General features: G+C 37.4%; 1 protein-coding gene across 1 annotated transcript in view; it reads left to right on the forward strand.

Annotated features, from left to right (window-relative positions):
- Window positions 1-18,162, forward strand: part of COL28A1 (collagen type XXVIII alpha 1 chain) — a 178,608-nt gene that overhangs the window by 65,369 nt on the left and 95,077 nt on the right. Inside the window, exons 16-18 of the mRNA XM_015134023.3 lie at window positions 7,541-7,609; window positions 10,288-10,356; window positions 11,413-11,481. Coding sequence (XP_014989509.3) covers window positions 7,541-7,609; window positions 10,288-10,356; window positions 11,413-11,481 — 207 coding nt within the window. The remainder of the gene's footprint in view (window positions 1-7,540; window positions 7,610-10,287; window positions 10,357-11,412; window positions 11,482-18,162) is intronic.

Genomic DNA, 18,162 nt, shown 5'->3' on the forward strand with positions numbered 1-18,162 from the left:
CCATTTACATTCAATGTTAGTATTGAGATGTGAGGTACCATTCATCATGCTATTTGTTGCCTGTATACCTTTTTTTTAAATTGTATTTTTGTTTTATAGGTCCTGTGAAATTTATAATTTAAAGAGTTTCTGTTTTGATAGGTTTCCAGGATTTGTTTCAAGATTTAGAACTCCTTTTGGCAGTTCTTGTAGTGCTGGGTTGGTAGTGGCAAATTCTCTCAGCATTTGTTTGTCTGAAAAAGACTGTATCTTTCCTTCATTTATGAAGCTTAGTTTCAGTGGAAACAAAATTCTTGGCTGATAATTGTTTTGTTTGAGGAGGCTGATGATAGGACCCCAATCCCTTCTAGCTTGTAGGGTTTCTGTTAAGAAATCTGCTGTTAATCTGATAGATTGTCATTTTTAGGTTACCTGGTGTTTTTGCCTCACAAGCTGTTAAGATTCTTTCCTTCATCTTAACTTGAGATAACCTGGTGACAAGGTGCCTAGGTGATGATCTTTTTTGTGATGAATTTCCCAGGTGTTCTTTGAGCTTCTTGTATTTTGATGTCTAATTCTCTAGCAAGGGTGGGGACGTTTTCCTCGATTATTCCTCCAAATATATTTTTCAAACTTTTAGATTTCTCTTCTTCCTCAGGAACACTGATTATTCCTAGGTTTGGTTGCTTAACATAATCCCAGACTTCTTGGACACTTTGTTCATATTTTCTTATTCTTTTTTGTTTGTCTTTGTTGGATTGGGTTAATTCGAAAACCTTGTCTTTGAGCTCTGAAGTTCTTTCTTTTGCCTGTTAAATTCTATAGCTGAGAGTTTCCAGAGGGTTTTGCATTTCTTTCTTTTTTTGAGGTGGAGTTTCGCTCTTGTTGCCCAGGCTGGAGTGCAATGATGCGATCTCAGCTCACCATAACCTCCGCCTCCTGGGTTCAAGTGATTGTCCTGCCTCAGCATCCCGAATAGCTGGGATTATAGGCATGCGCCACCACGCCTGGCTAATTTTTGTATTTTTAGTAGAGACGGGGTTTCTCCATGTTGGTCAGACTGGTCTCAAACTCCTGACATCAGGTGATCCACCTGCCTCGGCCTCCCAAAGTGTTGGGATTACAGGCGTGAGTCATCGTGCCTAGCCTGCATTTCTATAAGTGCATCCATGTTTCCTGAAGTTTTGATTGTTTTTATTTATGCCATCTATTTCATCGGATATTTCTTCCTTCATTTCTTTTATAATTTTAAAAATTTCCTTACATTGGGCTTCACCTTTCTCTGGTGCCTTCCTGATTAGCTTAATAACTCACCTCCTGAATTCTTTTTCAGGTAGATCAGGGATGTCTTCTTGTTAGGATCTATTGCTGGTGAGCTAGTGTGATTTTTTGGAGGGTGTTAAAGAACCTTGTTTTGTCATATTGCCAGAGTTGGTTTTCTGGTTCCTTCTCATTTGGGTAGGCTCTGTCAGAAGGAAGTTCTAGGGCTCAAGGCTGTCATTAAATTCCTTTTGTCCCATGGGGTGTTCCCTTGATGTAGTAGTCTTACCATTTTTCTAGGGACATGGCTTCCTGAGAGCCGAGCTGTAGTGATTGTTATCTCTCTTCTGGATCTAGCCACCCAGCAAGTCTACTGGGCTCCAGGCTGGTAATGGGGGCTGTCTGCACAGAGTCCTATGATGTGGACCATCTGTGGGTCCCTCAGCCATGGATACCAGCACCTGCTCCAGTGGAGGTGGCAGGGGGGTGAAATGGACTCTGTGAAGGTCCTTAGCTTTTGTTGGTTAGTGCAGTATTTTTGTGCTGGTTGGCCTCCTGCTGGGAGGTAGTGCTTTCAAGAGAGCATCAGCTATGGTAGTATGGGAAGCAATAGGTGGTGGACGGGGCCCTAGAACTCCCATGAGTATATGCCCTTTGTCTTCAGTTACCAGGGTGGATAGGGAAGGACTATTAAGTGGGAGCAAGGCTAGGTGTGTCTGAGCGCAGACTCTACTAGGGCGGGTCTTGCTGTGGTTGCTGTGGGGGATGAGGGTCAATGGAGTTGTGTACCTAGGAGGATTATGGTTGCCTCTGCTGTGCCATGCAGGTTGTCAGGGAAGTGGGGGAAAGCCGGCAGTCACAGGTCTCACCCAGCTCCCATGCAAACCGAAGGGCCGGTCTCGCTCCCACTGTGCCCCTCCAACAACATGGAGTCTGTTTCCAGGCAGTGGGTGAGCAGGGTTGAGAACTTGTCCCAGGCTTCCCGCCTCCCAACTAGGAAAGTCAGTAGAGCTTTCTTTCTTCCCCTGCCTGTGGAGTCTGCACACTGGATTCACGCCCTTTCCTGAGTTCTGACCAGGAGACTTCTCAATCTGTTGAAATTGTTACAAAGTTCAGTTGGAGGTTTCCTTCCCACTGTGGCCTTTTCCCAGTGCCTCTGGCAGACATCCTCAAGGACCCCAGTGATGTGAGGCAGAGATGGCTTGCTAGGGGACCCACTGAGCCCACAGGGATTTTTCCCACTGTTTCTTCTACCCCTGTATTTCGCTCGGCTCTATCAATTGACTCAGCTTCCATAATCTAGACCTAGTGGGGTATGTGTTCAGGGGCGGACAATCTCCCTTTCCCATTTCCATAGTTTGGGCACTCATAATATTTGGGGTGTCTCCTGGGTCCTGCAGGAGCAATCCATTTCCTTCAGCAAGTATGGGTTTTCATGGCTTTCCTAATGTATTCCTGCAGTCGTTCTGGAGCAAAGGTTCACAATGCGAGCCTCCACGTGCTGTTCTTTCCATCCGAGTGGGAGCTGCAATCTAGTCCTGCCTCCTGCCCACCATGATCTCCAAATCTAGTATATGCAAGATATGTTATTATGTAGGATGACCTATGATCTGAGAAACTTGATTATTTCTATTTATTGTAATGTCTCACTTATTTGGGTTCTGACATCCAGTGACTTCTACCATCAGTAAAGCAGCTCTGAATCCAGACGTTATCAAAAGATATTTCTTCTTAGTAAAGAAAATAGTTGTTAAAAACACTGACTTGACCTTGTTATAGAAGTGTATATCCATCCCTAGGCTCCCACTCAAATATATTATCTTAAAATATTTTTCAATTGGGTTAAAATAAGGAAACTCATTTAAGAAAACTAGTGTTGATGCCCTCCCACAAGGACCAACAGGAATCCATCCAGAGTTTTAGCAAGGCTTGTTGACTCTGTAGGGAGGGAGACCACATACGATGAACCTACAGGAACTCAGGAAGAGGATGAAAGATATTTCATAGGATTTGCGCTTGTGTTAGGTGATTTTTGGGAATCATTTAAGAAATCAGGGCCAGGCGCGGTGGCTCTCGCCTGTAATTCCAGCACTTTGGGAGGCCGAGGAGGGTGGATCACAAGGTCAGGAGATCGAGACCATCCTGGCTAACACATTGAAACCCCGTCTCTACTAAAAAAAAAAAAAAATTAGCCGGGCATGGTGGCAGATGCCTGTAGTCCCAGCGACTCAGGAGGCTGAGGCAGGAGAATGGCATGAATCCGGGAGGCAGAGCTTGCAGTGAGCTGAGATTGCGCCACTTCACTCCAGCCTGGGTGACAGAGTGAGACTCCATCTCAAAAAAAAAAAAAAAAAAAAGGAATCAGGGATGGGCTCTGGGTTGAATGTTATCAATAATCGGAGATAAGTTTAGGATTGGGTATTTAATGAATCTCATCTAGAAGTTGGGACAAATGGAGTTAGGCTGAGTCATAACTGGTAGAAGTAGCCATCACTCATTTTAGCCAATATTGGAGATGTTTGATCATTTGAGGGTTTTGTACAGTGTTTGCTGTTTTTGTCTGTGCTTAGATATAATTATGGAATAGTCTGGCTTTCCTCTTGGTCCATCACAGTCATGGGGTGGCCTTGTATGATCTTGGTGATTTGTCAAATTGTTCGTGTTTGGCACGATAGCCTAGTTGCCAGGGTCAGGTCAGCTCCTCGTTGTTAGGGATTGCTTTTCTCTTTCTCACTGGCTATTTGTTTTCTTAAAACAGCTGCAGATTATACCAGATTAGAAATGGGAATGGGGCTGGTGATAGAAGCTACTAGAGGCTGATACAGCCATAAAAAGCAGTGGAAGTGAAGCTGCCAGAGGGGGAAGGATATAAGAAATGTGTAAAAAAGCAGAGAGCTCATATCAATTCAGAGTCATTTATATATCAGCCTTTAAGCATATCGTTATATTGTATATTATATTGGAATAACAATTGATATTCATGATTATATCAAGTGTTGGGTTTCAATCTTGAGTGACTTATTTTCATTTGCTGGTAGTTATTTCTTCTAGCTGTTTGTATTTAAATAGCAGAAATAAATAGTGATATGAATTTTAGATGCAATACAATTCTTTTTTCAAGTCTCTTAGCTCTGGTTGTGCTGCAGCTCCAAAATACTCCAAAAAACTCCAAAAAATACGTAAGATGCTCTTTCTTCCTTTGGAGCAGTGAGAACTGAATACAACAGAATCATTGTTTTATGAGTTCAGTAAATTAACTTTTTCAGGTGGTGTTGTGACATGGTGCATGTATTTTTACATCTGGAGCTCATGCAAAGAAAACACTTTGAAATATCAGGATATTATTACATAGCAAAGCTTTTATCTGCTGTTCCCTCAATACTATCTTCTTTTTCCTTTCTTCCTTTCCTATTCTTTTACATATAACACTAGATTCAGAGACCTTGGTGTCTGTGATTCAAGTGATAATATACACATGCCTCTGATAAGGCCTCTCATATATAAAGGTACAAAACAAAGTTGTACTTATGGCGTGAGTATTTAAATGTCAATAACACTGCACAAAAAGGGACCCTCTCTTACGTGTTTAACAAATATTTGCAAACTAGTGGCTGTGAGTTGGGTTTTGGAGTCAGAGTGGACTTGACTCTCACTTCTGCCATCTAACAGTTGTGTGACCTGGGGTGAGTTACTTACGCTCATCTGAAAAATGGGGATCGCCACTTTACTGGGGTTGTTGTGAGGATAAATGAAAGGATGTAAAGCATTTAGCACAATATCTGATGCATAAGAAATCAAGTTCTGAATCAGAATAATCCAGCTCTGAGCCAGAACTTGAGTCCATTATGTTTTCCTTCCATAATATTGATGTAGATCAAGGGTTGATAGAAAGTAGAACACTAAGGAGTGTATTCCAGGGCATCTCTTAGTACAGGTTCTATATATTTAATATTATATAAAGTTTGATCTAATGATACTTTTTTTTTTTTTTTTTGAGACAGTTTCGCTCTTGTTTCCCAGGCTGGGGTACAATGGCATGATCTTAGCTCACTGCAACATTCACCTCCCCTGTTCAAGCTCTCCTGCCTAAGCCTCCTAAGTAGCTGGGATTACAGGCACGTGACACCATGCCCAGCTAATTTTGTATTTTTAGTAGAGATGGGGTTTCTCCATGTTGGTCAGGCTGGTCTCGAACTCCTGACCTCAGGTGATCCACCCACCTCAGCCCCCCAAAGTGCTGGGATTACAGGCATGAGCCACCGTGCCTGCTAAATGATACATTTTTCTTCATAAAAACATTTATTTAGTTCAAACATTGGCCAACTGTGGAGCTGGCTGCCTGTTTTTATAAATAAAATGTTATTGGAGCACAGGTATACTTGTTCACTATGTATTATCTATGGCTACTTTTGTACTACCAATGCAGCATTGATCAATTACAAAAGAGACGTTATTATGACCCTCAAGTCCAAAATGTTTACTATCCAACTGTTTAAAAGTTTTGCAGCCCTAATATAGTCTAAATACAACTGCAATTAAAATGAACATCTTAACTATGTTACTCAATCCAGTAGTCAATTCTCTGTTGTCAATTTATTTGCCCTGTTGGTAGCATTTGACAGATGGATCCCTCACCTTCTTGAAACACTCTCTTCACTTCGTCTCTCTGGCTGCTTCCTTCTCAGTCTCCGCTGCGGCTTCTTCATCTCTGACCTCTAATGATTGGAGTGCTTAAAGGGCAGGCTCAGTCCTGGGACCGTCTCTTTTTTCCATTACTTGGCAAAGTCACTCAGTTATGGCCTTTAATATCATTTATATACTGTGGGCTCCCAAATTTATGTTAATCCCAGGCCTCCCCCACCTACTTGATATCTCTATTCGAATGTTCGTTTTAGGCATCTCAAACTAAACATGTCCAAAACTGAACTCCTGATCTCACCCTCTACCTCAAACCTTGCTTTTCTCTCAGGCTTTTTCTTCTCGGTCAATGACAACTCTATTCTGCCAAAAGCCTTGGAGACATCCCGGAGTCCTCTCAATCCTCAGCAAATCCCATTACTCTACCTTCAACATTATCCAGGTTCTGAGCACTCCCCACCACCTCTGCTCTCAACACGCTGCTTTGTGCCCCACCATCTCTCACGTAGACCTCCCTTCAGTCTGTTCTCCATACAGCTTCCAGATGGGGCCTTAAAAAACAAGTCAGATCTCTCACTTCCCTTCTCAAAACCCTCCAGTGGCTTCCTATCTCACTCAGAGAATAGCCAAGTCCTTACAATGGCCTCAAAGGCCCCAGTAATCCTTCTACCTGACTCCACTGCCATAATTCTCTGACTTCATTGTCTACCGCTCTCCCTCATGGAGATGGTTCCACCAGCACTGTCTCCTTGCTGTTTCTGGAACATGTCAGGCATGATCTTTGCTTTGGCTGTTTCTCTGCCTGGAATGCTTTTCTTCTGGGTTTCTACCTGGCTCATTGCCTCTCATCAGTGACATCATCTCTGGACATCTTAACCAAAATCATCGCTGCCTCCTCTCTTCCCTGATTAATTTTTCTCCTTCACACTTATTATTCAACAGACTAGTTATTTTATATACCTGTCTTGATTACTATCTTGTTTCCCCTACTAAAATCTAAGCTCAACGTAGGACAGAGATTTTGAGCTGTTTTGGTCACTGTTGTTTTCCGAGTGTTTGGAACACTTTCTGGCATATAATGGGCACTCAACAAACATCTGTATAAAGACACAGAAAGAATGAATGATGTTCTTCTTGTTGGTACTTTAATTTTCTTTTCTCAATTTCATGGAAGAAGAAAAATAGGGCTCTTTAATTTTGCTGCATTCACTTGAGATCATTTCTTAATTTTCAAAATGCATTTTAAATAAGATTTGGAGGGAAAGGGTATTTAGAAAATTTAAAAATATTTTTCTTCAATTTATCTCTCAAATTCTATTTTTATTATATCCTATGAATTTTCTACTTTTAAATATTTCTGTTATAATCTTAGCAGAAAATGTTTGTGTTATAACAACTATTTAGGAATTTTTGTTTGTGAGAAAAATGATTGATAAATATAAGCCTATACAAATGCTCACCAACTTAGACCGAATAGCAAAATGTCATTTACTATTTTGGAGAATTTGAACTATAAACTGTTTAAAAGGAATAAAATAAAGTTTTATAATTTTCCATGTTGAACTTTTTTTATGGTATAAAGATAGATTTTAACATAGCCTAATTCCAGGTTAGCAAAGTATGAAATAATAAGATTTTGTTTTAATGTTATATTTCTGTGCAGGGGGATATGGGACCTGTGGGACCCCAAGGACCAATGGGGATCCCTGGAATCGGGAGTCAAGGGGAACAGGTAATTAATGCATTCTTCCTTTCCCTTCAGTGCAGAACATTCTAGCCCCATCTTGGTCTTCATTGAAGGCCAGTCCTGCAAACAGCTATGAGTGTGTTTGACAGTTAATTGCAATGCAGTATAAGTCCAGAAATGAATATAGGGAAGGATAAGATGGTTTCATAAGAAGATATTATTTTTTAGAACTTCCAAAGGCTTAAAAAATAGGTAGTGTGTTTCATGAGGCTGTGACTTTTAACATTAAAACCTAATTAACAAGGTAAAGGTTTTGGTGCAATATTTTTAGTTCCCCTTGGGAACAACAGTTTACTTACCTGCTCGTTTGTATATTTTTTTTCTCCTTGAAGCTTTGTGAAAATTGAACCCCACTCTCTCCCAAAGGAGTAGAGTAGTATCCCCCCACCAACCACTCCAACAAGCTACATACCAATTTTTAAAAAAGTATTATAGTTAAAACTTGGACCAGGATCAGAAGTAACCACTTAGTTTAAGGGGCACCCTTCTTGAATAGAAGCAAACCACAGAGAAAATTTATAAATGACACCTGGCCCGTTGGTGAGAAGAAAAGAAAGATCTGTAAGAATGTCTACGTTCGTGATTAGAACCACTTCCAAAATCTTCTGATAACTTTTGGAAAATCTGGGTATTGTGATAAATCTAAATAATGTGAAGATAGTATAACAGTACTCTCTACTGTTGTTAACCATGTAGTTTTTTGTTTACCGTATGCTTTGTTGTTTACCGTATACTTATGCAGTCTCATAATCAAAGTGACCAACAAATCCAGTTTTATGCTAAATATCTCCTGGTTAGAAAGTGGCAGGTTAGGTTTGATTAAGATTTACGATTAAGATTTATGATTAAGGTTTGAATTATTCTATTGCTTAGAGAATGAATAATGCTTTCTTTATCTAGGGTAGTGGGAGAATGGAAGAATTTAAAAAATGAGATAATTCCAAATGTCATTGTTGAGATTAACTTTGGGTTTATTTCTAATTGTCTGCTAATTTATTGTTGTTATTACTTTTTTTGTTAGTCCAAACAACAGCAAAGTTGGGTATGACTCCTTTTTCCATTACCTTGCCCTTGACAGAGGTCCTAGGAATCTTAAGGTACAGAAGAAGCCAAGATAACTGTATAAATATTTAGATAATAATTAAGAGCTGGATATTTGGGCAACTCAAATCATGATTTGATGATACCAGCAGACATTCTCAAGCCTTGTAGTTTATTTGTTGGTTTTAGCAAGGGCTTACTGATCCCAAAAGTGGCTGGACAATGCTGTCACATCTTGGGTCTTGCGGTGCTCCTGGTGCTGAGTCACTACTATGGGGCTAAACGTGAGGTTCAAAGACAAGTCTGTCCAGATGGCCTGTGAATTCTGGACCTCCTACCTACAGCTTCTCGTTGCCTTTAATGCTGTTCCTTGGTGGAGGTTGTTGTTCTTCAGCTTGGGAAACAAAACAAAACAAAACAAAACAAAACAACTCTTGTACGTCTTTCATTTTCTCACCCCCTTTTCTTCTTTTCAAAAAGAAAAAGAATTTTGGGTAGATGTGTCCTTATAGAGCTGATCTTGATTGGAAATGAGACCTCTATTTGTAAAATGATCTGAGCAAGAAAATCATTTATTTACCTTTTAAGACAAATGATATAAATTCTACTTAAATTTAACCTCTGTTCATTTACTTAAATTTAACCTCAGTTATTCAATGTTCTTATCTTTAATTTTATGTGTTTATCCATTACATTCTTGTTATATTCGATCTTCCTATTTCTTTTATAAAAATAAGTGTTTTCCCTCATGTGTTTATAAGGGAACTTCTGTTTCCAGCAACATGTTTACAATATCTCTTAAATGGCCCACAGATTTCTGTTAAATATTTGGAGGCTTGATCAACTCAGATCTTTTACAAAATAGAGTGAAATATAAACAACCACATATACACATGTACATATATGTGCACATCCCTTTTTATACCCACGTGTAAAAACCTCCTTTATAGTGTGAAGGAGGGAGTCAAGTGTTTGAACATTCTTCAATTTGGAATCTACTGACTATTGCTTCTTAGAGCCTAGGTCAAACCTTCAATTTACCATCCTGATACATATATATTGGGACAACTGGGATATAGGTTTGCCTGCATGTGACAGAGATATGAAATAGGTTAACTAGATGTAATTTTATTTTCCTTACTTAAAACTCCAAGCTGGTATAGTGACTGTATTAATCAGTCTTGTTAGTCTGCCATACTGAGGGTGCTGTCCTCATCTGCGTGATCCTGGATGGCCACCCTCTCTTAATTCCAGCTACTGAAGAAGAGGAAAAGGAAAGGAGAAGGCATACCTCTTCTTTTAGCATGAACCAGGAATTACATACATCACTTCATTCACATCCCATTGGCTAGAATCTAGCCCACATGGCCACTCCTGGCTGCAACAGGGACTGAGAAACATGGTCTTTATTCTAGGCAGACATATGGGCCAGCTAAAATTTCTCTTAATATGGAAATAGGGAAGAATGCAAATTGTGGTTTAACTAGCAGCCTCTGCCACCCCACTCCACAAATGTTTATTGAGTATAAGTAACTTATTATGGAGTTTGAACTAAAGTCACTTTAGAGGATTTGAAACTACTTAATTTCACTAATACTATTTTATAAAATTTTATTTTAAAGGGAATCCAAGGTCCTATTGGTCCACCTGGTCCACAAGGGCCCCCAGGACAAGGCTTACCTGGTTCCAAGGTAACTTTGTAAATGAGAGCAGAGTTTAATATATCTATAGTATAATTGCTGTTTTCTAATCAGTGCCAGTGCATTTAGAAGGCAGCAGATAGAATGAACTTAATCAGAGATCTCTACTTAATGCAAAATGTTACTGATATTCCTGACAATTTAGAAAATGTAATATGTATTCTTTATGCTTTAAGAAAGTTTTACTTATGCAATTTTCATTTGTTGTTTTCTTTGTTACTTTTACTTATGAGATCCTATTCTAGCAACTCAAGCAGTAATATTAACAGAGGCAACTAGTGGTTATGTGTCTTTCTAGGTTGGCTAACTTTCATTCTCACCACCACTCTGACAGTAGGTCCAACTACTAAAACCATAGCTAAAGAGATGGGATCAGAAATGACCTAACAAATAAAAATGTTTTATGTACTTGGGAATCAAACTATCTCATAGATTGGAACTATTATTTTTTCCTTGAGGAGGAGCATGGCACTTATTTACCTAGTTATCCTTAATATTGCTTCTAAGAATCATGAATCATTGTTAATTAAATAAAATGCTTCTCTGAGACTGCTCACCTTAGAACTCACTCCTTAGAGCTGTACGTGTGAGAAGCCCCTCAATGGAGCACTCTGACTATTCTTGAGAGTTTTGATTTGGAGCTTGTCCTTAAAAGCTCAAGTTGTGTTCTCTGCTTATGACATTGCTCTTGATCAGCAGTTACCTTGCCTTTTCCTGTGCCAATTTTAGTTGTTCTTGAATGCAGCTGCCTATCTTTTCCAGATACCCTCCACAAGGGGCTCCTTAAAAATCAATTCTGAATATGCTATATGGCCTATATTTTAAGTCAGACCATATATACATCAAATATTATATATATTTTTCATTTACATAGATTCCAAATCTGGTGCAAATCCATCCATCTGAAGGGATTTCAGGCAATATATAAGAATTGAGCATATGAAACTGTTTTACTTTATTGATATAAGACAGGTTTTAGGAGATCAACAGCAGGAATATATTATTTTCACTTTGCTGCTGTATTAAAATACTCCCTTTTCTTACTAGGGAGAAGTAGGCCAAATGGGACCTACAGGCCCTCGAGGACCAGTTGGAATTGGAGTACAAGGTCCAAAGGTGAGTTGACTGCTGCTCAGAAGTGATATGATACTTTATTTAATATTATGTAAGGTTTCCTTTATATTTAATTGCAGTACAGATCCTGCATGTGTTATCTAATGCTATATTAACGGGCTCCTTTTACTTTTTAAGTGTGGCTACTACTACTGCAAAAGCTATAATTACGTGTATGGCTTGCTTTATATTCCTCTTGGACAGTGCTGCTCTAAAATATATACTCCACTGGGGTGGCACTTTGTTTATCTTGGTTTATTATGGAATCCCCAGCTTTGGGGACATGATAGATTCTCAATAAATACTGCTGAATAAATGAACAAATACTTAGTTTGCCCTTCACAGTTTCTATAACTCATCCTGAAGTTATATAGGATCTAGAGAGCCATGTTGAGCACTCAACTTCACCGTTGTTCTGTTGTTATTGTCATATTCTTACAAGCATTTGAGTATTAGAAGAATAAGATGCAGGTCTAAGAAGAATATACATGTTACATATATAAGCATATCATTACAAAGGATAAAAATGTATTAATATAGTAATAGTAGCTGACATTTTTACATGGTTTCCATGTGCTACACAGTATACTAAGTGCCAAGTTTGACATATATGTTTATACATATATGTAATATATGCCTCTGTGTATGTATGTATACAAACATGTTATATACATGTCAATGGCAGAGAGGCAATATACAATATAGTAAGGCTCAGCTGTTAGACTACCCAAGTTCAAATCTCAGTTCCACCACTTACGACATATGCAATCTTAAACTCACTTTAAAAAATGAAGTATGGTTCGGCCGGGGGTGGTGGCTCACGCCTGTAATCCCAGCACTTTGGGAGGCCGAGGTGGGTGGATCACGAGGTCAAGAGATCGAGACCATCCTGGCCAACACGGTGAAACCCCATCTCTACTAAAAATACAAAAAAATTAGCCGAGCATGGTGGCGGGCGCCTGTAGTCCCAGCTACTCAGGAGGCTGAGGCAGGAGAATGGCGTGAACCCAGGAGGCGGAGCTTGCAGTGAGCCTGGGTGGCAGAGCGAGACTCTGTCTCAAAAAAAAAAAAAAAAAATTAGCTGGGCATGGTGGTGTGTGCCTGTAGTCCCAGCTACTTAGGAGGCTGAGGCAGGAGAATCGCTTGAACCCAGGAGGCGGAGGTTGCAGTGAGCTGAGATTGCGCCACTGCACTCCAGCCTGGCGACAAAGTGAGACTCAGTCTTAAAAAACAAAAATGAAGTGTTTCAAATATATTCACCATATAGAGAACAATACGAAGAGCACCTGTGTATTCCACAGCCCAGCTTTATCAAATGTTAACATTTTACCACACTGACTCTAGACTTTTTAAAAGAAACATTGTAGGTGTGGCTGAAGGTCCCTGCTGACACTCCCCAATACCACTGCCCTCCCTTCTCTCCTCACACATAATCATTATCATGAATTTGGTGTTTATCATTATTTTGAAGTTTTTATAATTTCCTACATGTTTTTATCCATAAAATATATATCGCTTTTTTTGTGTTCTTGAACTTTACATGATATATCATTCTGCAATATATTTATAGTCAGCCTTACGTTTTATTTGTGCTTTTATATGCCACTAATTCATTGATATTAATCGCATTATAGTATTCCACTATATGAAAATATCTCATTTTATATTTATTCATCTTCATGTTGGTGGATATTTAAATTGCTTCTCATTCTTTTTGATTTTGCCAACAATGCTGCCACAAACATTCCATTTCCTTTTGTATAATTTAGAGGACAAGTTTCTTGACTTGTAGAAGATAGACAGCTAGAGGTAGAATGGGAAGATCATAGAGCATGCGAGTCTTCAATTTTGATACTGTAAAAAATCTTGTCCAAAATGCTTGTGCCAGTTTACCTTCCTGCTAGCAATAGGTAATGGTGTTCTTTTCTCTAAATCTGTGCAAATGTGAAATGTGTACAAATGTCTCTTATTGTGTTATATAAACTGCAAATATCTTCTCCTAGGCTGTGACTTATTTTTTTCACTTAGAGTACTTTTTAGTATACAGAAGTTTTAAATTCTGATATATTTCTATCCCTTTATGATTTGTGATTTTTGAATATTATTTTAAAACATTTCTTGACCTCAAATTCATAAAGATACTCTTATGCATTTTTTTCTGAAATTTTTATTGTTTTGTTTTAAAAATTTAGGCATTTAACTCACACAGAATTTATTTTTGTGTGTGGGTCAATGTAGGGATCTATTTTTTATTACAATAAATAAGCAAGTACCCCAGAATCAGTTATTTAATAGTCCATCTTTACAACACTGATTTGCAGTACCACCTCTTTCATATATCAGGCTTCCATATTTTGAGCATCAGTGCCTGAGCTCTCTATTCTACTCGATTTTTCTATTTATATCTCTCAGTGCTATTACCTCCTTGTCTTGATTATAATAAATTTATAATATGTTCTGTCATCTAAAAGGAAAAATACTCTCATCTTCTTTCTTGGTAATTATTGACTCTAAGATACATATTTTAGGGTTGGCTTGTCAAATTTAACAGGATACCACATTTGGTTTGCACTAAATCTACAAATTAAATAGTAAGTCTTTCATACCACAGAGTAAAGCTCTAACTTTTCAAGAAAATATTTGTAATTTTTTCCATAAATGTCTTGTACTTTTTTAGTTAAATTTATTTCCAGATACCTTGCAGAAAGTTTTGTAATTGTGAATTTTTTTCTACATCTTTTAACTAACTAGTATAGGTCTAGGTCTATAGAAGAAGGGTTTTTTTGTTGTTTGTTTTCTTTGTTTGTTTGTTTTGGCATGTTGATTTTGTATCCAGCCACCCTGTGAAATCTCTGTGGAATCTCTTGCTTTTTCAGTCTCTATGTACACAATCATATTGTCTGAAAATAAAGTTTTACCTATTCTTTTTTAGCTCTCCTTTTATTATTTTTTTGTCATTTTGTACTGCTAGGATCACTTGTACAATGTTTAAAAGAAATGACTTCAAAAGAAGTGCTTCTAAAATGTCACTTCTAAGTGTGACATTTGCTGAAAGTTTTTGATAGATACCCTTTATTAGGTTAAGGTAATTCCCTTCTTTTTTGGTTGTACCAAATGTTACTTATTAAATATAAATGATTACTGGATTTTATCAAATTATGCGTCTACTAAGATAATTGTGTTGTTTTCCACTTTTAACTTCTTAATATGATACATTACAGTTACAGAGTTTTCACATGTCAAACCATCCTTGCATTCTTAAGATAAACTCAATTCATTATGTGTACTTTTTATGATGATCATTCAACTGACTAATCTTTTATTCAAGATTTTTCTTTTATTTTAATAACTATGTATTATCTAATTGGCATATAATAAATGTACATGTTTAAAGTATAAAATGCAATGTTTTGAGATATGTATATACCCTTGGAATCATCACTGCAATCAAGATGATAAGTATTTCTATAACCCTCAGAAGTTACCATCTGTCCTTCTATCCCTCTGTAACTTCTTGTATGTTCACTAATATGCTTTCCACAGATCTGCTTTCCAATTATCCACTAACCATTGACCTGTTTTTTGTCATCATAGATTAGTTTGCATTTTCTAGATTTTTATGGAATTATATACTTTATGATATTTTTCTGGCTTCTTTTAACTCAGCAAAATCATTTTAAGATCCATGTTGTAGCATATATATGAACAGTTCATTTCTTCATATTATGGAATACTATTGTATTATATGGATATGCCACAATTTGTTTATCCATTCACCTGTGGATAAAAATTTCGCTTTTTTCCAGATTTTGAATATTATAAATAAAGCTGTTATGAACATTTATATATGTGTTTGTAGGGACATTTGTTTTTATTTTTCTTGAGTAAACACCTAGAAGTGAAATGGCTAGGTCAGAAGGTAGGTATTCATTTAGCGTTCCAAGAAATTGCCAAATCAACTTCCAAAAAAAAAAATCTTTGCTTATTATTTTTTCCGGTTACAGAATTAGAGTGTGCAGTTCCTTTATCTTCCTTTTAGTACTTTTAAGATGTTGTTTGATTGTCTTCTCTCTTGCATTGTTTCTGATGAGAAATCTGTTGTTATCCTTATATTTGTTTCTGTATGCAACATGTCTTTTTTCCTCTGGCTGCTTTTGAGATTTTCTCTACATCACTGGTTTTGAGTGGTGTGATTATAATGTCCCTTAGATATGTTTCTTGTGCTTGAAGTTAATTGATATTCTTGGTTACTGATATTCTTAGATCTATGGGTTATAGTTTTCAACAAATTTGGAAAATATTTGGCCAGTATTTCTTGAAATAGCACTTCTTCACCTGAGGAACTCCAGTTTTACTTATATTTGGACTTTATTCTTGTTTTGAGACAGAGTCTCACTCCCACCGAGGCTGAAGTGCAGTGGCATGCTCTTGATTCACTGCAACCTCTGCCTCCTGGATTCAAGTGATCCTATGCCTCAGCTTCCCACATAGCTGGGATTACAGGCATGCACCACTACTCCTGGCTAATTTTTGTATTTTTTAGTAGAGATGGGTTTTAATAATGTTGGCCAGGCTATTATTTGGATGTTTCAGGTTATTTCACAGTTCACTGGTGCTCTGCTCATTCTTTTTCAGTCTCTTTTCTCTCTGTGTTTAATTTAGGATAGCTTTTATTGCTACATGTTTTAGTTCATTAATCTTTTCTTCCATGACACTAATAAGCTTTTAATTCTGTCCAGTGTTTTTTTATCTCATACATTGTAATTTTCAAATCTAAAATTTTAATTTGTATCCTTCATATATCTTCCATGTCTCTATTTAACATGGTTTAAATTTCCTCTGGTTTCTTGACTGTATGGAATATAGTGATAATAACTTTTAATATTCTTACCTACTAATTCTAATGCTGGTTTTATTTGTGGGCAAGTTTCAATGGGGTTGATTTTTCTCAACACAAAGTGCTATATTTTTCAGCCTTTTTGAATGCCTATTTTTAAATTAAATATTATTATTAATATTAATATTTTTAAAGATGGGGTCTTGCTATGTTGCCCAGGCTTGCTTTGAATTCTCGGGCTCAAGCTGTCTTCTTGCCTTAGCCTCCTGAGTAGTTGGGATTACAGGCATGTACCACTATGCCTGGCTGAGTAGTTTTTTATTGAATGCCCAACATTGTGAATTTTATCTTTTTGCATGTTGGATATTTTTGTATTCCTCTAATTTGAGCTTTGTTCTTGAATATTTTGTAGTTACTTGAAAACAGATTGACCCAGTTTGGTCTTGCATTTAAGTTTTATTAGGTAAGACTACAACAACATTTAGTCTAGGGTTAATTTTTCCCAGCTGTTGAGGTGAGACCCTTTTTAGAACTCCAATTTATGCCCTCAGAATTGTGAGGTTTTATTTCTTGAAAGTAGAAATAGGCAGTATTCCTGGTTCAAAGTCAGTTCTCTCTAATCTTTTAAGTTGGTTATTTTCCTGGCCTTGGGTAGTTTCTTCATACACATGTACTGAACAGTACCCAACTGAAGACTCAAAGTGGATACTCAGCAGATACTGATCGTTTTCTCTGTGTAACTCCTTCTGGTAATCTACTCTGTGAACTTTTGATACCTTGGCTCACCCAGATACATGTTTGTCTCCTTAGAGAGATGCCTGAACTTTCCCTGGTTTCTCAATCCCTGCATTATGACTTGGAAACTTATACAGGCACTGGGGGAAATTAAAGCATTTGATTGGAAGCTTAAATTGCACTATATCTCATAGGGAGACTGGTCTATAATTTTGTTTTCTTGTCTTGCCATTGTATAATTTTTTTGAAAAGGCTTTATAAGCCTCATAAAATAAATTAGGTAGACTTCCCTCTTTTTCTGTTTTTTTTTTTTTTTTTTTTTTTTTTTTTTTTTTTTAGAACTGTTTATATAAGATAGGGAATAACTGTTCTTCAAAAGTTTACAAGTTTGGTAAGTCTTGCTGTAAAACCAACTAAGCTTGTGATCTTGGAGGGAGACAAAGTAGAGACTTTTAATCACTGACTCAATTTATTTAATAGTATTGGTTTATCTAGCTTGTTCATTTCTTTTTACAGCATTTATATAATTCATATTTTTCTCAAAGATTATTGTTTTTCAATACATTTTTAAAAATTTATCACCAATTTTCTATGACTTAAAAAAATTTTACTGTATTTATAGTTATATCTTTCTTTTTTAATATTGTTTATTGGTGTCTTTAAAAAAACCTAATCATTCCTATTAGAAATGTATTCACTTTTATTTGTTTTTAAAAAGGCATTACCAGCCAGGCATGGTGGCTCACGCTTGTAATCCCAGCACTTTGGGAGGCTGAGGCAGGCAGATCACCTGAGGTCAGGAGTTCGAGAACAGCCTGACCAACATGGAGAAACCCCGTCTCTACTAAAAATACAAAATTAGCCAGGTGTGATGACACATGCGTGTAATCCCAGCTACTCGGGAGGCTAAGGCAGGAGAATCACTTGAACCCGGGAGGCGGAGGTGGTAGTGAGCCGAGATCGCACCATTGAACTCCAGCCTGGGGAACAAGAGTGAAACTCCATCTCAAACAAATGAAAAAAAAAAGGCATTACCTTTTAGTTTTATGAATCTTCTTACTTTTTGTTTTCAAGTTTATTATTTTCTTCTCTCATCTTTATCATTCCATCTA

Source organism: Macaca mulatta, chromosome 3 (genome assembly GCF_049350105.2).
Source record: "Macaca mulatta isolate MMU2019108-1 chromosome 3, T2T-MMU8v2.0, whole genome shotgun sequence".
Lineage (NCBI taxonomy): Eukaryota > Metazoa > Chordata > Mammalia > Primates > Cercopithecidae > Macaca > Macaca mulatta.